Genomic DNA, 20,000 nt, shown 5'->3' on the forward strand with positions numbered 1-20,000 from the left:
GTAGTTCCCCTCGTCGTTTACACCCTCACACCTCCACAGATCTGAGCGACTTTTCTCTCTCACTCCTACCCCCACCCCCCCACCCCTCTCACTCGCTCTCTCTCTCTCCTCGCATTCACACTTTCTATTTTTCCTCCTCTCCATTCTGCTGGACTCCCAGTCTGGGAGCTTCCTGCTCAGCTCCACCGTGCCACAGTTCACCTCAGCCTCCTGCACACTCACACTGGGAATGATATCATGTTCCAGACGAGGGGGGTGGCGGCAGCGGGAAACAATGTCACCAACCATCACGGCGGCGATCTGCATTGTCATTGTCCCAGAGATATTTGTGGCGGGTCCTTGGCGGCTTCGAGGGCGAACGCCATCGTACCTGTGACCCAAACCCCCCCCGGCCGTCCCCGTCCCCGTCCCCTCCTGCTGCTGTAATCCAGCGCATTTCTAATAAATATCGGAGACAGAGGAAGGTGAAATGTAAAAAAAAAAAAAAAAATCTTCCTGAAATAACAGAGTACCCCCCCTCCCCCACTAGTGTGTGATTGTCTCACAGAGAAAAGGCCATTGTGTGTCCATGGGAAGCAGCTCAGTCCCAGGGTCTCTCAGCTGTATGGAGCACCCACCCCTGGAAGGAAGACATTTAATAATCTGTATGTGTGTGTGTGTGTGTGTGTGTGTCTTGCAGGTCTTCTACAAAGCCACCAGAGAGATTTTCCCCGGTGAGGAGCTGCTGCTGTTCATGAAGGCTGAAGATTATTCATGCAGCAACATGGCTCCTGACATCCACGGTGGGCAGCACACACACACACACACACACACACACACACACACACACTGTACGAGCTGTGTTGTGATGATGAGACCCCCCGACCTCCCCTGCAGAAGAGAGGCAGTACCGCTGTGAAGACTGCGACCAGCACTTTGAGTCCCGCAGCCAACTGCTGGACCACCAGAAGCAGCCCTGTGGGATGCCGCCGTCCTCCTTCCTCAGCAACCCAGGTAGGACCAGGAGGAACAAGTAGTTGTCAGTGGGACCCGGTAGGGACCGCTAGGAATCAGTAGGAGCCTGTAAGGACCAGTAGAGACCAATAGGACTATCAGGGACCAGTAGGACCAATATAGACCAGTTGGACCAGTAGGAATCACTTGGAACAAGTGAAATCAGTCAGAATTAGTAGGACCCTGTAGAGACCAGTAGGAACCAGCAGGGACCAGTAGGAATCAGTAGGACCAGTAGGAACCAGTTGGACTAGTAGAGACCAGTAGGAACCAGCAGGGACCAGTAGGAATCAGTAGGACCAGTAGGAACCAGTTGGACTAGTAGAGACCAGTAAAACCAGTAGGACCAGCATGCACCAGGGTGCTCTCACGCTGTGCTCAGCCAGCAGCGGGGGGTTTTCTTTTGTTTTGGTGACATCCTCTGTCTCATTCTGGCCTGCAGGGGGCGACTGTGAGCTGAAGGCCCAGGAACCTCACGACCTGCGAGCCCTCCACCTGTCCCACGGCCTGCTCGAGTGCAAGGAGTGCGACCAGGTGTTTCCTGACATGCAGAGGTGAGCTGAGTCTGAGGAGTAGATGGGGAAGAGGAGGAGGGGAAGGAGGCGCAGGAGGAGGGGGAGGAGGAGGAGGAGGAGGAACTATTGAAATATGCCCCTCCCCCTAAACCCCCGAAACAAAGGGGAAACAGACATACTTTTTGTTTTACTTTAAATTTTAAGTGGGAAATCTAGGGGTGCCACTGTGAATAATGGACCTGCAAAGTCAAATACCCACATTTCCTTTTGTTTGAAATACACCAAACTTGTCATTTCTAATGCAACCATAGGGGGCAGTGTGCAGCCCTGATGCATATGCCGCTGGTTCTTCCTTGCTCGTACGTCTACCGTTACTGCAGCTGTCACACTGTATTGTGTCTTGTATCACCAGTTAAAAAAAATACACAAAAAAGTCACAGTCACATGACCCAGGATTGTGTGTGTCACCCCCCCCCCCTTCTCCTCCTCCCCCACAGCCTGGAGGCCCACAGCCTCTCCCACTCCGAGGAGAGGGAGTACAAGTGCGACCAGTGTCCCAAGGCCTTCAACTGGAAGTCCAACCTGATTCGCCACCAGATGTCACATGACAGCGGCAAGCACTACGAGTGCGAGAACTGCTCAAAGGTACAGCCAAGCCCCGCCCACCGCCGCCTTCTCCTTCTCCTCCTTCTTGTTCTTCTTCCCTGGAGTTAAACCCCCCCCCCCCACACCTCCTCTCTCTCCTGTCCCTCCTCCCACCTCCCTGTGTGTGTGTTGCTCACCCTGCCCCTGTCCCTGCCCCCCCCCACAACCTCAGCAGGTGTTCACGGACCCCAGCAACCTGCAGAGGCACATCCGCTCGCAGCATGTCGGGGCTCGGGCCCACGCCTGCTCCGACTGCGGCAAGACGTTCGCCACGTCTTCGGGCCTCAAGCAGCATAAGCACATCCACAGCAGTGTCAAGCCCTTCATGTGTAAGTCACTAAGACCCTACCTATGTAAGTCTTCCCAGTACACTATAACAACAACTAACATCGCCGTAATCATTGACAATGTGATAGCGCTCGTGCCAATATGTGTGTGGTTGTGTGTGTGTGTGGGGGGGGGGGGGGGGGGGGGGTTGTCACGTGACTTGAGGACAGAAAAGAGAAAAAAATCTTTTCTTTGTGGTCTTGTAAGGTTTGAAAATGTGAAGAAAAAAGATGTTTTTCCAGTCTAGAGCTACAGAGAGTGACCGTTAGCCGCTAACAGGCGCTAATAGGTGCTAACAGGCACTAGCTGCTGTAGGTTCGGGGCATTCTGGTGATAAAAGGACGAGATGGCAACCGCAGAAAAGGTTTTTTCTCTGCTCCCGATGGGCCACAGCAGTTTTAGTGAGACTCTGCCAACTTGCACCGCGGCTCATTAGGGGGCGCTGATGCTAGGTTCACTGATGCTAGGTTCACTGACGCTACGTCCACTGACATTCTCTGCTCCAAAAGACGTAAGAAAGGGAAATTTCGACACCACTGGCTCTGATTCAAAGTGGCCTGTTTTATTAGTTGTTTTTTTTTCACCTTCTCTTATTTTTCTCTGTGGACGATGGGAAACACGTTGAAACACGTCCGGTCGCATCAGTCTGACAGAAAAGTGCTGCGTGTGAGAGTCTTTCATCCGGAAACAAGAACTGCAAACATGAACTTTTCCTCCTCCCTCCCTCACTTTCACAGCGAACAACCCATTCTCTCACACACACACACACACACACACACACACACACACGCAGTGTGTGTGTGTGTGTGTGTGTCCATCAGGACCCAAATGTATTTTGACCTTTGACCCTTTCGTCACCTTGCACCGCTACATCCGATCTCCTCGCTCGCCCTAAAGCGTTCTGACCTCCACCCTGTGGCCCTCGCCGTCTCTCTCTCTCTTTCTCCCTCTCTCTCTACCCAATACACACTCCCCTCCTCAGACACACACTCTCACACACACACACACACACACAGATCAACATCGCTAGGTGACAGCATCTCCTGCTGCAGACCTCTGACTCTCCCGCCTCCATTCCTCACAAATAGCAACCACATGTCTAAACCCCCCCCTCCGCCTTCCCCCACTCCATTTTCTGCAATCAGCAGCAAATATGCATGTTTTAAAAGCACCAGCAGTCACATTAAAAGCAGCGCTGAGGAGAGGGAAGGTGATGGTCGTTCCGTTCTGGGAGCCTCCAGACCATCCACAACGTCTGCTCGACGTCGCCCCCTCTGGAGTGTGTTTAATGAGGACACGTGACCACTCGTTTTCTGCAGCCTGCAGATCCGGTCATGGCCACAGGGGGCGCAGCAGCAGCTAGCTCACAGCAACTCACGACCACTTTGTCGCTGTGATTCGGAATTGTTAGATCTCAAGGTTGATGTGTTTCTCTGAGGCAGCGAGTTTTCACCGCCTCGTTCGCTCTTTCACGCCGCTGCCGAGTCTCCGCCCTCGCTGTTTCATTCAAACCCTCAGTGATGCGTTACTCACTGGACAGCGATTGGCTGGAAGGAATCCAAAGTATGCAGGAGAGTCGGGCCACCTCCTCCACCTCCTTCACCTCCACCTTCCCCTCCTGTTCCTCCTCCTCCTGCTCCTCTTCCTGTTCTTCCTTCTCTTCTTCCTCCTGCACCTCTTCCTCCTCCTCCTCCACCTCCTACTCCTGCTCCACCTCCTCCATCTCCACCTTCTCCTCCTCTTTCTCCTCCTCCTGTTCCTCCTCCACCTCCTACTCCTGCTCCTCCTCCTCCACCTTCTTCTCCTCTTCCTCCTTCTCTTCTTCCTCCTCCTCCACCTCCTACTCCTGCTCCTGCTCCCCCATCTCCACCTCCTCCTGCTCCTCTTCCTCTTCCTCTTCCTCCTCCTCATCCACCTCCTACTCCTGCTCCACCTCCTCCATCTCCACCTTCTCCTCCTCTTTCTCCTCCTCCTGCTCCTCTTCCTCTTCCTCCTCCACCTCCTACTCCTGCTCCTCCTCCACCTCCTCCTCCTTCTCCTGTTCCTCCTCCTCCACCTTCTTCTCCTCTTCCTCCTCCTCCTTCTTCCTCCTCCTCCACCTCCTCCTCCTGCTCCTCCTCCATCTCCAACTTCTCCTCCTCCTGCTCCTCCTCCTGTTCCTGTTCCTCCTCCTCCACCTTCTTCTCCTCTTCCTCCTCTTCTTCCACCTCCTACTCCTGCTCCTGCTCCTCTTTCTCTTCCTCTTCCTCTTCCTCTTCCTCCTCCTCCTCCCCCTCCTCCTCCTCCTTCTCCTGCTGCTCCTTCAGTGTGAACTGAGTCCCTCCAGTCAGAGGTGGTGTTGCTGCTCCTTGATGCTGATCAAAGTCAGCTGGGAACGTCGCTTCCGTCGGGTTGATGTATCGCCATCTCCTGGTGGCAGGAGGCGGGAAGAAAAGATCATGGGAACACAATGAGTGTGCGGCCGCCACGCTGCCCGCCGCCATCCGACACACACACACACACACACACACACAGATAACACACAGACAGTGTCGGAGCGGCTCGGTCTCAGGGCCGGAGCTCCGGGACACACGGGCAGGTCCAGGGGTCAGACTGTGGGAAGGTCACTCAGCCATTCACTCAGGAGGGGGGGCGGAGGGGTGGGGGGGAGTGGGGTGGAGCCGAGGGGGCAAGGGGAGGGGGGCAGGGGGGCAGGGGGAAGACGTGAGACATGTCCCTGGGAACCAGACTGCAGGATAGGATTCATTCAAGTCCACTTCCTTCACACACTTAAAATAGAGCCATTGTACTCCGTGTGTGTGTGTGTGTGTGTGTGTGTGTGTGTGTGTGTGTGTGTGTGTGTGTGTCTGTATGAGAGAGAGATTGTTTACGGACGGGTCCCACTCAGGACAATAGGCTTCCCGGGGGAATTTAGTTTGATGTGCAGGTGATGAGTGGCAGCGGCTGACTCACATGGTCCCACGCACACACACACACACACACACACACATTCCTGCCACAATACCAGGATCTGGACAGACACACCTTCTCCGCTTGCTGTTGCTGGAAAACTGCTGTCATACTGCTCTGATGATGATGATGAGGATGAGGGTGATGATGGTGGTGGTGATGATGATGATGATGATGATGGTGGTGATGATGATGGTGATGATGATAATGATGAGGATGATGATGGTGATGAGGGTGAGGGTGGTGGTTATGATGATGGTGATGAAGACGATGATGATGGTGATGATGAGGGTGATGAAGAACTGTGGGAGGTTCAACACAACCACGATGTTGTGTTTCCTCCTCGGCCGTTCAGAACCATGTTGTGTTACCTGTGTGCGCTTAGTTGTGTGTGTGCGTCTCTGACTGTGTGTCCCCCCTGCTGTGTGTGTGGTGTGTGTGTGTGTGTGTGTGTGTGTGTGTGTGTGTGTGTGTGTGTGTGTGTGTGTGTGTGTGTGTGTCTCTCCAGGCGAGGTGTGCCACAAGTCCTACACGCAGTTCTCCAACCTGTGCCGCCACAAGCGCATGCACGCCGACTGCCGCACGCAGATCAAGTGCAAGGACTGCGGGCAGATGTTCAGCACCACCTCGTCGCTCAACAAGCACCGCCGCTTCTGCGAGGGCAAGAACCACTTCGCCGCCGCTGCCGCCGCCGCCGCAGGGGGCCTCTTCGCCCAGGGCATGGCGGCGCTGCCCGCCGTGGACAAGGCGGCGCTGGCCATGGGCCACGGAGGCGCCGGATTGGCAGACTACTTCGGTGCCACACGCCACCACCAGCACCACCAGCAGGGCGGCGCCGGCGGCCTGACCTTCCCGGCCGCCCCGGCCTTCCCCTTCAGCTTCCCGGGCCTCTTCCCCTCCGGACTGTACCACCACCACCACCACCACCACCGCCCGCCGCTCATCGCCGCCACCTCGCCGGCCCGCCACCCAGGCCACGCCCTCGGGGGGGAGGGGCCTCTGCTGCCGCCCAGCCCGGGGGCGCAGGAGTCGCGGGAGCTGCTCAAGGCTCTGCAGAAGGACGGCGGCGGCGCGGTCGGCGTCCCCCTGCTGGCCGCCCAGGGCTCCGCCTCCTCCTCCTCCTCCTCCGCGCACAAGCAGAAGCAGAGCGACCAATCAGAGAGCAGCGACCTGGACGACGTCAGCACGCCCAGCGGCAGCGAGCTGGAGAGCAGCTCCGCCTCCGAGCTGGACAGCGACATGGACAGCGAGAGGGAGAGAGAGGGTGGGGGGAGCGTTCGAGAGGCAAACGGCAAAGGCCCGAAAAGGAAGTTGGGCCTGGTGGGCGGCGGTGGGGGCGGGGCAGGGGGCGGGGCTCCACCGCCCGGCCCCTCCCTCCTGGGGATGAGCAGACGGCGGTGAGCGGTGCCGTCAGCGACTCCATCAAGGCCATCGCCTCCATCGCAGAGAAGTACTTTGGCTCGGCCGGCCTCGCCGGCCTGCAGGACAAGAAGGTGGCGGCGAGCTCGCTGGCCTCCGCCGCCGCCGCCTGCTACCCCTCCGTCTTCCCGCTGCCCTTCTTCCCTGCCTTCTCCCCCCCCTGCTGCCCTTCCCCGACGGCGAGCTGGCCAGGAGGCCTCCGGGCCTGAAGGGGGAGCCGGCAGCGGACGACGACGACGGCTGCAGGAAGGCGAAAGCGGAGGTGACCTTTGACCTCACCTCCACCTCCGTCAGCAACAGCAGCAGCAGGCAGAAGGAGGAGGAGGAGAAGAAGAAGCCCGTGGCGGTGCTCCTGGCCCCCTCCAGGGCCGAGCCGGCCAACCCCGGCAGGCAGCAGGACCAGCCGCTGGACCTCAGTCTGGGGTCGCGGGGTCGCGGCCACAGGGAGGAGGACACGCAGGGCAGCAGGAGCCACCAGGAGGAGGAGAAGAAGAGGAGCGGCGGCGGCGGAGGAGCGGCGGAGATGGCCAAGGCCGACGCCTCCCTGCAGCACGCCAGGCCCACCCCCTTCTTCATGGACCCCATCTACAGGTACCGTCAGGCCCGGTCACACACTGGGGAGCAGCAGCAGCGGTAGCAGCAGTATTAGCAGCAGCAGCAGCAGCTGCAATAGTAGCTGCTGCAGCTCCAGCTGCACTGTGTGGTGTAGTGAGCTGACCTGTTGGTCTTATTATTAGCAGGGTTGAGAAGAGGAGGATGAGCGACCCGTTTGAGACTCTCAAAGACAAGTACATGCGACCTGCTCCAGGGTTCCTCTTCCATCCACAGGTAGGCTCCACATACACACACACTGCACATTTACACACACATATATCTATATATATATACTGCATATACATGCAAAACATTTTGGACAATTTTTTTCATCTTTTTAAAAGTGGATTAGCGGAAGATGTTTGGATGAGGATGAGTTCAGGATGGCTGTGAAAGCCCAGATTTCTGCCCCCTGGTGGCCGTTTTTTTTTTTTTTTTATCAGCCTCACTCTCGCAGAGTTGTGTTTCTACGACCTGTTGCGTTTCTTCAGACCTTTTTTCTGTTTTGTTTCGCCGCCGGCCAGAGTGAAAAACTCCACTTTCTCGTGCGCTGAATTTTAACCCCCCCCATCACCCCTCACCCCCCTGACACACACACACCTCCATCATGCCCCCCCCTGTCTTTTACAGGCTGTTTCATTTGTCTGATTTATGTGGCGCTGTCCGGAGCGCTGCAGCAGCAGCCCACATTCCCCCCCCCCCCCCCCCCCCCCTTAATGAGGTGTCCTATCAGTAGAAACGCTAACACAGTGCTCGGCCATCTTTACGACTTTATGATGTCTGGACACACAAATCACTCCCAGCCAGCCGCTGGCTCTGATCCGGGTCCCACCCCCCAGGACCCCCCCCCCCCCCAGCCCACCTTCAGTGAGTGTCTGAGGGGTTTGTTTTCAGTCACCTGACTCAGTCCTCCATTTCCGCGGCGATTGTGATTCAGCCTTTTTATTTCCTGGCAGGCGGGAAAAGTTTTTTTTTTTTTTTTTTATCTTTTTAACGGCGCACTATCCTGGTTTGAATTACAGCTGAGTTTAACGAGCTATTTGAAGAGCAGGAAGTGTCGGGAACTCATTCAAGCATCTCATCATCACAATGTTCCATAAATCTGCAGACAGGCGGCAGATTTTTTTTACTGCTTTTTGCTGTTTTTTAGCTCGTTAGCCGCCATGTGTAGCTGCGTTTCCATGACAGTTTTTCGCGAAATAAGAGCGATGTTTCTAAAATTTCGACAAAGTACAACTGCAATTTGCGGGTGTTTCCATTGAATGGTGCGAAGCCCTAATTCTCGTAAAATCTCGGCCGGCGAGACCAAACTTCGAGGAGGATGGAGTTACGAAGTATTTTGCAATAAATTCGCAATGAATGGTTTTATTATTAATATTTTTCTCTTTGATCATTTGTAAAAAAAAATATATATATATATATATATTCCGTCCCCTCCTCCATCCAATCATAATGCACCATTTTCACTGGTCAGTGATCTGGTCATGTGACCCCGTATGTCCACTGACTTGTAAATGCCAAAAAAGTGTTTCCGTGACACTTTTGCGATATTCCTCCATATGGATGCGTGTGAAAAACCTCATGAGAGCCTCAACACCTTTACGCCACATTTGAGAGGTTTTTCCATCACCAGTGTTTTATTGCCATATTCAGGTTTTGTGCAGTTCTAGGGGTGATGGAAACGCAGCTTGTGTCTGAGCGCCACTTCCTGGTTCTGACTGACTGACTGTCTTCTTCTTCTTCTTCTTCTGCTGCTGCTGCTGCTGCTGTCTCTTCCCCATTGCTGCGACCTTCAGTTCCGTTTGCCAGACCAGAGAACTTGGGTGAGTTCCTCCACCTGCAGTCATGCATGGGTTTCAATCAACACCGACACCAGCATTGATTTGCATGGAACGCCGCCGCCGCCGTGAGGGGGGGGGGGGGGGGGGTTGGCGAGCCAATCACATCCTGCCTTGGGAGTGCTCGTGTTTTTGCATAATTTTTCGAGCGTTTCCCAGCGACTCCCCCAGGAGGGTCGTGGGGGGGTTGTTGGGGGGGTTGTTGGGGGGGGGGGGTTTCCAATCCTGCCTTGATTTGTTGGCATATTTACGTTTTAGATGTAGATTAAGATGAAAGACTTGAAGCTGCAGCCGCTTCTCAGGGCAGCTGCACGTGTGTGTGTGTGTGTGTGTGTGTGTGTGTGTGTGTTGGCTTATTTGGAGAAAAGAGCCGGAGCTCTTTCTTGCAATGGCGTTGGGGTTTGGGGGGTGGGGCGAGAGTGCCGTATGGCTGCTTTACATCAGCGGGCCGAGGGGTAACAGTCTCCCAGGGACGGCGGCAGCAGAGGCGTCCAGTCTGCAAACATCTGGCTGCCGATAAAGATCGACGATTCAAAATGCATCTCGCTAATTAAGGCGCTCGCAGCGCAGCCGACTTCTGAGGACGGCCAATCAGGAGCCGGTCCCACTGCGCCGCTGGAGCAACAAGCAAGCGAGGACGTAGACCCCCCGAGGGTGGAGCAAGGGGCTTTTCTAGGGAAGTGTGTGTGTGTGTGTGTGTGTGTGTATGTGTGTGTGTGTGTGTGTGTGTGTGTGAGTCATAAAACCTTTGAAAAATCTCTTTAGAGCAAAATGTGGAGCCGTTTATCCTCTTTGTGCAAAACATTTCACACACACACACACACACACACACACACACACACACACACACACACACACACACAGTGAAGCGGTGGCCTAATGAACCTGGTCCTCGCTGCATCAGCAGGGTCTGGGTTTTCAATCTGGGGTCAGAACAGTTGACCCGTCAGCAAAGCTGCTCTATGATTCCAATTTAATCCAATCATTATTAGCAGTAATAATAATATTAACGATCCTCCAGGATTTTAAAGAGCAGCAAGAGGCTTTGAAAAACCCTTCAGCAGAGAAGTGCAAGAAATTCAGCCTGCTGACGCTCACCTCTAGAGCACAACAGAGCACAATAGAATTTGCTTCAGGTATTATATTATATTCCTAGCAAGTGAAAAAAAAAAAATGATATGCAAAATGTTTTATGAGTGAGTTCGCAGCAGCAGCAGCAGCAGCTGTGGGGGGTGGTGGCTGAGAGGAGTCAACCGCAGTGGCTGGAGGTGGAGATGTGAAGTGGTTGCAGCTCTGTAGAGTCTTATGGGGGAAGTCTGGATCCCTCTGACAGCTGAGCGGAGTAACTGCTCCTGGTGGAGTCAGCAGGCCTCCTCCTCCTCACCTTCCTCCTCCACCTCCTCTTCTTCCTCCTCCACCTCCTCCTCATCCTCCTCTTCTTCCTCCTCCTCCTCACCTTCCTCCTCCACCTCCTCCTCATCCTCCTCTTCTTTCTCCTCCTCACCCTCCTCCTCCGCCTCCTCTCCTCTCTCTGTGATTGACGGCACGACACTCGAACTTTTCACACTCAGCCGTGGCTCCTCATCACTGCCGCTGCCATCCCTCTTTCCCCCCCGTCTTCACACCTCCTCCTGCTCCTCCTCCTGCTCCTCCTGCTCCTCCAGCAGGGAGTGGCAGCAGCAGGAGGAGCAGCCGTCGGAGTCGCCGTCACTTTGTTGCTTTATTGGAATTAAAACAGCAACAAGACCAGAATGAGTCCAGACTGCTGCAGCCTCCTGCCCAGGAGGAGGAGACGTTGGGGGGGGGGGCCTTCTGGGGGGACCTCCCCCCTCGGGACCCTCCCCTCCCCTCCCCTCCCCCCACACACACACCCACACAGAGCGGCGATATCATTATTACCGTGTCTGGCTCTTGATCAGCAGTGTCAACATCTTTCATATTGACAAATGTGCTGTCGGCCCACATTGTGCTCACAATGGTTTACAGCCCAGCAGTGGACATGAATCACTCCGCTGCCACACACACACACACACACACACACACACACACAGCACATACCTGTGCAAGCGCACACTCTGCAAAACACCCACACACACACACACACATAGATGCATTACAAATATATTTTTCCCTTTCACTCACACACAACATAGATCTTTTCTTTCACACACACACATTGATGGCAATTAATCACCTATGGCCACCATGCATGCAGCACACACGCACACACACACACACACACACACACACACACACACACACACACACACACACACAGTTACCACAGAGTGACAGTTACTCATATTTCCCCCTGGTGGACATTCTGATGAAAGTAAATGTTAAACTTCATTAGCAGATTGGCTGCAGTCCTTTCATTTAATGTGTGTGTCAGTTTATATGGCCGTGTGTGTGTGTGTGTGCAAGTGTGTGTGTGTGTGTGTGTTTAGGCATCGGCTGTGTATAAACACACAGTGTGTTTGCTTCCAGTAGGAATGGTCTTTACTTCTCATTTGGACATTTTTGTCCGACTCCCTGAGGTATTTATCATCTCTGCTCCGCCGCCGAGGGAAGAAGTCGTGCACAAACGTCCACGCTGAGCAATTATATTATTTCACTGCCTTTAAATAACAAAAACTAATAATAATACTAATGATGATGACAATAATAATGGCTCTGTAAATGAGGATTTATGAGGTTAAAAATGCCCCTAAAAATGCTCCCTCTCTCTCTCTCTCTCTCTCTCTCTCGCCCTCTCTCGCCCCCAGATGTCGGCCATCGAGAACATGGCGGAGAAGCTGGAGACGTTCGGCTCGCTGAAGCCCGAGTCAGGTGACCTGCTGCGCTCCGTCCCCGCCATGTTCGACTTCCGGGCTCCGCCCACATCGCTGCCCGACACGCTGCTGCGCAAGGGCAAGGAGCGCTACACCTGCAGGTGAGCACACACACACACACACACACACACACACACACACACACACACTCAATCCACTGATGGATCGATCAATCCATCGATGTGCTTCCGATCTGGTTCGTTGATGACAGGCTGTGATTTGATTGGTCCTCAGATACTGCGGCAAGATCTTCCCTCGCTCGGCCAACCTGACCAGACACCTCAGGACCCACACTGGGGAGCAGCCCTACAGGTGTGTGTGTTTGTGTGTGTGTTTTTGTGTGTGTGTGTGTGTGTGTGTGTGTGTGTGTGTGTGTGTGTGTGTCTGAGTTCTTTGCAACCAGCACCTAAAACCCTGCAGGCCACTCAGCCTGTGTGTGTGTGTGTGTGTGTGTGTGTGTGTGTGTGTGTGTCTGTCTGTGTGTGTGTGTGTGTGATTCCCTCTAACATGACGACACACTCGCTGTGTTCCCAGGCCGAGCATCTCTCTCACACACACACACACACACACACACACACACACACACAGAGACAGACGGTGATGACGCTCATTTGTTAGCGGCGGCTCAGAGGTTTTTTCCCAGGAAATTCCAGCGTCCGCAGTCGGAACACGATGTTGGTTTACGTGTGTTTTCTCATGCTGTAAAAGCTTGGAGTCATTATCCTGCACTGCTAAATAATTTGCCCTGATGACTGATGGCGTCCGTCTCTGGGGTGGCAGGAGGGGGAGCGGGGGGTGTGGGGGGGGGGGCATGTCTGCTGAAGAATGGGGCGGGGGGGGGCAGAAGTCCAGAGCAGCCGGCCGCCCGGTCGGCAGCTGGACTCATTTCACTGGAAAACACACACAGTCGAGACCCCGACCACAGTTGTGTGTCAGTGTGTCGAGTTGTGTGTCAGTGTGTAGAGTTTTGTGTCAGTGTGTGAGTGTGCGCCGGCGGCTGCAGACTCGGCTGTTGTTACCGAGGTGCAGGAATGTTGCAGCGGACCGCAGGAGACCTGATCCTGCACAGACACACTCACACAACCACTCACTTGCACACACACACACACACACACACACACACACACACACACACACACACACACACACACAGCGGCCAGCACGCCATCAAACATCAGCGCCGCTTGCTGTAATTTCTTTCTTTCTTTCTTTTTTTCTCCTTTTCTTTTGAAGAGATAACGGGAGGGGGGGGGGGGGCTGGAGGGAGGGGGGTGGTTGTGTTCCTGAGGGACGGCCAATGGAGCGAGTTAATTCCACACACACAAAAGATGCAATCTTCTCGTATAATTTTGCATGGAGAAAGTTGGCAGGCGGCGGAGCTGCGTGCTTGTTTTCTGGGGAGAAGAATGATGCTGTTTTTATTGCTGCTGGCTGCAGATGAGAGGCGGCGCTGCTGCACCTTAAACACGCTCCTCCATCATGTCTGCCGCCCCGTCTCCCTGCACGTGTGTGTGTGTGTGGCTGTGTTAGTCGCTCGTTTGTGCTGTTTTCTGTCTGTGCTGTCGTTCACGAAGCGCCGGAGTTGCAAAAAACTGAAAAAAAAAAAATAACATGGAAAAGCAACAGAACCAAAAAAAAATCAATAACACATCTGTGTTCTGCCCTGCAGGTGTAAATACTGCGACCGCTCCTTCAGCATCTCCTCCAACCTGCAGCGGCACATCCGCAACATCCACAACAAGGAGAAGCCCTTCAAGTGCCACCTGTGCGACCGCTGCTTCGGCCAGCAGACCAACCTGGACCGACACCTCAAGAAGCACGAGAACGGAAACCTGTCCGGTGAGCCGCATCGACGCAAACATCCCTTCAATGGACACCCGTCTGTCTGTCCAGGGGATGTAGTACCTCGGTGTCAGTGGGAGGTGGCGCTAGGAGTCAAGAGTCTGTTGGGTTCAGAGTCAACAGTCAGTTCAGTCAGGAGTTAAGAGTCAGGAGTCAGTTCATTTAGGAGTCGAGAGTTGGTTCAGAAAAGAGTGAGAAGTGAAGAGCCGGTTCAGAAAAGAGTCAAGAGTCAGTTCAGTTAAGAATCAGGAGTCAGTTCAGTGAGGAGTCAATAGCCGGTTCAGAAAAGAGTCAAGAGTCAGTTCAGTTAAGAGTCGAGAGTCATTCAGTAGAGAGTCAGGAGATCTGTTTGGTTTAGTTAGGACTCAAGAGTCGGTTCAATTAGGATTCAAGAGTCGGTTCAGTTAGGACTCAAGAGTCGGTTCAGTTAGGAGTCAAGAGGAGTCAGTTGAGCCCTGTTGTGAGTCATTGACAGGACGTTGTGGTGCTGTGGTTGTGTTGCTGCAGGCACGGCCATGTCGTCCCCTCAGTCGGAGCTGGACAGCAGCAGCGCCATCCTGGACGACAAGGAAGACTCGTACTTCAACGAAATCCGAAACTTCATCAGCAGCAACGCCGGCCACAACAACCAGACAACGTCGCCGGAACTTTCCGAAGAAGGGTAAACAAAAAATCACACAACACCACAACACAATAATGTACATTTAAATGTAAGTTTAAACAAGGCGGGGGAACGAGGCTGCTCCTCCTGGCCCCTCCCACCCAGCACCCAGCCAGCAAGGCCCCTGGTAATTATCCCATCATGCTCGGCTGTGGGGTGAAGAGCAGTGATGGTTGGAGATGATAGCGCCCCCCCCCAGCTCAGATAGCGATCAGGCAGACAAAGTGGTCGTGTGATTGCACAGCGAGGCCTGTGAGAGCGCTAGAGGTGGAGCTGGAGGTGGAGCTATAGGTGGAGCTGGAGGTGGAGCTGGAGCTAGAGGTGGAGCTGGAGCTGGAGGTGGAGCTGGAGCTGAAGCTGGAGCTGGAGGTGGAGCTAGAGGTGGAGCTGGAGCTGAAGGTGGAGCTGGAGCTGGAGGTGGAGCTAGAGGTGGAGCTGAAGGTGGAGGTGGAGCTGGAGGTGGAGCTGAAGGTGGAGCTGGAGCTGGAGGTGGAGGTGGAGCTGGAGCTGGAGGTGGAGCTAGAGGTGGAGCTGAAGGTGGAGGTGGAGCTGGAGCTGGAGCTGGAGCTGGAGCTGAAGGTGGAGCTGGAGCTGGAGCTGGAGCGCAGCACTTAGCCGAGCACATCTGGAACCAACATGTCTGCCGACAGGAAGAGGGTCGGGGGGGGGGGTCACAAGGTCGAACCCGTGTTTCTTCTCAGAGTGACTCCCTCTGATAGATTCCTCGTCCTCGGCAAATTACCACCTTCTGAAAGCCTTAATTAGCCCAGTCTGCTTAGGCAATCACACTGCCGACAAGCTCCGCCCCCCCCCCCCACCCCCACCCCATCAGTGTGCCAGTGTGTAGCAGCGGCCGAGTTGTGTGTCAGTGTGTGCCCAGCAGCAGCAGCTCTTACCTGCCACGGCTCTGCAATGATTGGTTGGTTTGTGTGTCGCTAGTTGTTGTTGTTGTGTTTGTTGTGTGTGTGTGTGTGTGTGTGTGTGTTTCCTCTCTATCTGTCTGCTACTGGTCGACCCCTCCCCTCCCCCCCCCAGCTTCGCTTTCTTTGTCCAAGACAAAAAAAAAAGCGACATTTCTGGCCGATGACGTGGCTGCCGCCACCGCAGCAGCAGCAGCAGCAGCAGCAGCAGCAGCAGCGTAACGACTGAATCAGTCTTAATGTGGTTCCAGGTGATTTAGCAAGCAGCCGTTTCCTGTGGCGCTCAGACGGAGGGACAGATTAGGAAAGGCCCCTCCCCCATCTCATAACTCTCCCAGAGAGCCGAGCCGTCAGCTAAATATTTTGCCTATTAGATGAAAACAAGATAGTCGGGAAAATAAACACGGCGCTGCAGTTAAAGTGCCTCGACCGTGGAGTTGCCGCCGCCGCCACCGCCGCCGGCGCCGCCGGCGCCGCCGGCCCTCGATGACAAACGCTGCTCCTGCTTCGCCGCCGCTGTCATTCATCTCTGCAGGACGTCTGGAAAAAGATCCGACTTTTTTTTTTACATGCTACTACGTGCAGAGTGATGCTGCAGTAATTAAACTGTACAAGAAAGAAAGCTGTCCTCCAAGAGGCCTGCAAGAGCTGGTTCAGTCAGGAGTCAGGAGTCGGTTCAGTCAGGAGTCAGGAGTTGGTTCAGTGAGGAGTCAGGAGTCGGTTCAGTCAGGAGTCAGGAGTCGGTTCAGTCAGGAGTCAGGAGTCGGTTCAGTGAAGAGTCAGGAGTCGGTTCAGTCAGGAGTCAAGAGTCGGTTCAGTCAGGAGTCAGGAGTTGGTTCAGTGAGGAGTCAGGAGTCGGTTCAGTCAGGAGTCAGGAGTCGGTTCAGTCAGGAGTCAGGAGTCGGTTCAGTGAAGAGTCAGGAGTCGGTTCAGTCAGGAGTCGGTTCAGTGAAGAGTCAGGAGTCGGTTCAGTCAGGAGTCGGGAGTCGGTTCAGTGAAGAGTTGGGAGTCGGTTCAGTGAGGAGTCGGGAGTCGGTTCAGTGAAGAGTCGGGAGTCGGTTCAGTGGTCGGGAGTCGGTTCAGTGAGGAGTTGGGAGTCGGTTCAGTGAGGAGTCGGGAGTCGGTTCAGTGAGGAGTTGGGAGTCGGTTCAGTGAGGAGTCGGGAGTCGGTTCAGTGAGGAGTCGGGAGTCGGTTCAGTGAGGAGTCGGGAGTCGGTTCAGTGAGGAGTCAAGAGTTGGTTCAGTTGGCAGTCAGGAGTCAGTTCAGTGAGGAGTCAAGAGTCAGGAGCTGATTCAGTCAGGAGTCGGGAGTCATCCCACCACCCACCGCTGCTCCTGCCTCGCCGCCGCCATTTATCCCAGCAGGACGTCTGGGAAAAGATCAGCTTCTAACCAGCAGCATGCAGCTGCAGTCGATCCACTTCCATCCTTCAATTAAATCCCTTTATTGCTCATGTTTGTGATTAAAGCGGCGGTGGCGGCGTTGTTGGTGGGATTAACGTGGGGCCAGAAACCCAGCAGGTCCTCACCGAGACTCTTACCCCCCCCCCCCCCCCCCCCCCCCGCAGGGTCAACGGCGGCGGCGGCAGCGGCCCGTTTGAGGAGGACAAGCCGCTGGTGGCCGGCCGCGGGTCACATGACCTGGAGGAGGAGGAGGAGGAAGGAGGGGAGGAGCCGAGCGGCACGCCTGAAGGGGAGGGGCCGGCGGAGGAGCATGTGGGTGGAGCCACAGACTTGAAGCTGAACTGCAACAGCTCGCCGCCCGGGTGAGTGACCTCCAGTGACCTGCTTTTTGGGCCGCATGGGGTTTCTGGGTGCAGTACCTCAAGCGACCACCGGGGGGGGGTTGCAGCTGGTATCCAATTCTCGTAGCAGTACATCCATGATGGTGACGCTTCCTGTTTCCTCCAGCCTCATCTCCAGGTTCAAGGAGGAGCCAGAGGAGGAGGAGGAGGAGGCGGAGGAGGAGCTGGAGGAGGAGCTGGAGGAGGAGGAGCCACCCAGCGGCTACTCGGCCCTGGATCACATCCGCCACTTTTCCCAAATGCGGAAGCTGGAGGAGAGCGAGCTGAGCGACGGGGACGAGGAGGTGGAGCCCTCATTTGGCTCCGCCTCCCTGAGCGAGGCCATCAAACAGCCGCTGTTCAGGAAGTCCAAGTCTCAGGTGTGTGTTTGTGTGTGTGTGTGAGTGTGCGAGTGTGTGTGTGTGTGTGTGTTCAGATGCTAACCCAGGGGTGGGTGGGCAAACCTTTTGACTGGTGGGGCCACAATGGGTTCTAAAATTTTCTTTAGCTTGAACTGTGTTTAGCTCTTTATTGAAATGACTCTGAAAACCAGCTGTGTTTCCATGACCCCCTAGAATTTGACAAAACCTAAATATGGCAATAAAAAAAAATGGCTAATGGAAGCAGCTAAACGTGGCTAACAGGCTTTGGCGCTCTCATGAGGAGGTTTTTCACACGTATCCATAGGGAGGGATGTCGCACAAAGTGTCACGGAAACACTTTGTGCGCATTTACACGTCAGCGGACGTGACGTCCGGGGTCACGTGACCAGTTCACTGACCGGTGAAAATGCAGCGTTATGATTGGACGGAGGAGGAGACGGAATATATTTTACAAGAAATTGTAATCTCGTAGTCTCGTAAAGTCTCGTCCCGGGTGATTGGACGAGAATTACGGCTCGTGCGCTGCGCACCGCTCAACAGAAACACTTGCAAATCGCAATTGTACCTTTTCAAAATTTTAGAAATATCGCGCTTTTTTTTGGGGCGAAAAACTGTCATGGAAACGCAGCTCCTGAACTCTGAGCTATTTAATGAGTGCCTATCGATAGCATTTCTTCAAGTTCGGCCGGCCGGATTAAAAACTCAGCGGGATCTTAACGGGCCGCATATGGCCCCCGGGCCGTAGTTTGCCCATACCTATGCTAACCGCTGCCCCTCCCCCCAGGCCTACGCCATGATGCTGTCGCTGGCGGAGAAGGAGGCTCTGCACGCCGCCCACCCCGCTGCTCACCCCGCCCACAGCCCCGCCTCCATGTGGCACAGCCTGGCCCGAGCCGCCGCCGCCGCCGAGTCCGGCGCCATCCAGTCCCTCAGCCACGTATGACCCCGCCCCCATCCTCCACCCCCACACCGCAACACCACCACCATCAACCTACAGGAGCTGCTGCAGCGCCCCCTAGCTGGAGCAGGAGCTGCTGCAGCCGTCCTCCGGACCCTCCCACCCCTCCCCACCATGTGACTGCTGCTGAGTGGAGCCCCGCCCACCTCCACCCACCCCTCCCCCCCTCCCTCCCTGAAGGAACTGCTAAGAAGAAGAAGCGGAAGCAGAACCAGAACCGGACCCTGAAGATGAGGACGGCTGCGTCCGTCTGGCTGAAACTCTGTGTTTTCCGCACAGCACCGGCAGCTACCAGGCGGACGGCGACGGTGGCGGCGGCGCCGATGGTCACATGACCCTCAACGTGGCACAAAGACTCGTTCGGCTGAAACGGCGGCGGAGAAGGAGGAGGGGGAGGAGGGGGAGGAGGAGGAGGAGGAGGCGGCGAGCCCACTTCCTGCTCAGAATCCCTTTTTTTTTTCCATTATGAATTTGTGAATTTGTCGTTGAAGCCCAACCCCCCCCACCCCCCGGGACGTTTGACATTAAAAAAAAATAGAAAAAGAAAAAAGTCGGTAATGACGTCAAAGTTTTGTTGTTTTATTTCTTCTTCTGTGGTGCAATGGAATTGCAACAAAAAGTGTGTTTTGGAGCTCCGCCCCCTTCAGGAAGCGGCGCTCTCTGCAGGGGTCCCAGCATCCGCGGGTGGGGTGTTCTGATTTTTGGGTGTCACCTCCAAAGGGACGATGTCAGCCAATCAGAATGGAGGCCTGGCCCGACGCGCCCCCCCACCCCTCCCACAGACACGCCCCCCCTCCCTGCAGCTGTAAGACAGACATGAAGGCTGAAGCAGCGCTTCCACCATCTGCAGGAAGTAAACAGCAACGCAAGAGACCGTCCATCCGTCCGTCCGTCCGTCCGTCCAACTGCGTGGCCAATCACAGCGCTGCTCGCAGACTGTCCCGCCCCCACCGCCGTTCCGTTGGCCGTCGCCAGCGTCGTTCTGTAGGTGAGATTTCTCTCCCCAGGAGGAAATCGGGATAACCCCGCCCCCAAACTCTTTTGATTGGTCCCCGCAACGTCTCTTCTTCTTTTCTTTGGGGGTGAGCTTGCCGAGTTCCCATCGAGTGCGCTACAAGGGCGCCACCACTGGTCACCGGGAAAATGAACCATTTCGAATGTTGATGTTGCCTCCGGCGCCGATGATCAACATGATTATCCTTCAGCCACCAAAGGTGGCGCTCTGGAGGTAAACTACCAGTTGGGAAGTTCCTCCTCATGCAATTTTGTCTCTCAACTTTCAACTTTCTACACTGCAGACACTGAAGACATCAAATATATGAGCAACATTTATGTCCTTAT

The 20,000-nt window shown here is 55.0% G+C and overlaps 1 protein-coding gene across 1 annotated transcript in view; it reads left to right on the forward strand.

The window, feature by feature from the left end:
• Nucleotides 1-625: 625 nt before the first annotated feature.
• The window catches only part of mecom (MDS1 and EVI1 complex locus), a 20,306-nt gene continuing 931 nt past the window's right edge, over nucleotides 626-20,000 (forward strand). The window contains 17 exon segments of the mRNA XM_076014906.1: nucleotides 626-782; nucleotides 877-993; nucleotides 1,436-1,547; nucleotides 2,006-2,153; nucleotides 2,329-2,482; nucleotides 5,938-6,795; nucleotides 6,798-7,004; nucleotides 7,007-7,439; nucleotides 7,586-7,676; nucleotides 9,239-9,265; nucleotides 12,046-12,212; nucleotides 12,346-12,423; nucleotides 13,781-13,950; nucleotides 14,461-14,614; nucleotides 17,103-17,300; nucleotides 17,446-17,698; nucleotides 18,486-20,000. The exon segment at nucleotides 18,486-20,000 is cut by the window's right edge and continues 931 nt beyond it. Of these exon segments, the coding sequence (XP_075871021.1) occupies nucleotides 647-782; nucleotides 877-993; nucleotides 1,436-1,547; nucleotides 2,006-2,153; nucleotides 2,329-2,482; nucleotides 5,938-6,795; nucleotides 6,798-7,004; nucleotides 7,007-7,439; nucleotides 7,586-7,676; nucleotides 9,239-9,265; nucleotides 12,046-12,212; nucleotides 12,346-12,423; nucleotides 13,781-13,950; nucleotides 14,461-14,614; nucleotides 17,103-17,300; nucleotides 17,446-17,698; nucleotides 18,486-18,644 (3,462 nt within the window). The 5' untranslated portion in view covers nucleotides 626-646 and the 3' untranslated portion in view covers nucleotides 18,645-20,000.

The sequence above is a fragment of the Nelusetta ayraudi genome, unplaced genomic scaffold (genome assembly GCF_046127955.1).
Source record: "Nelusetta ayraudi isolate G7.1 ecotype Tasmania unplaced genomic scaffold, CSIRO-AGI_Nayr_v1 ptg000175l, whole genome shotgun sequence".
In the NCBI taxonomy this organism is placed as follows: domain Eukaryota; kingdom Metazoa; phylum Chordata; class Actinopteri; order Tetraodontiformes; family Monacanthidae; genus Nelusetta; species Nelusetta ayraudi.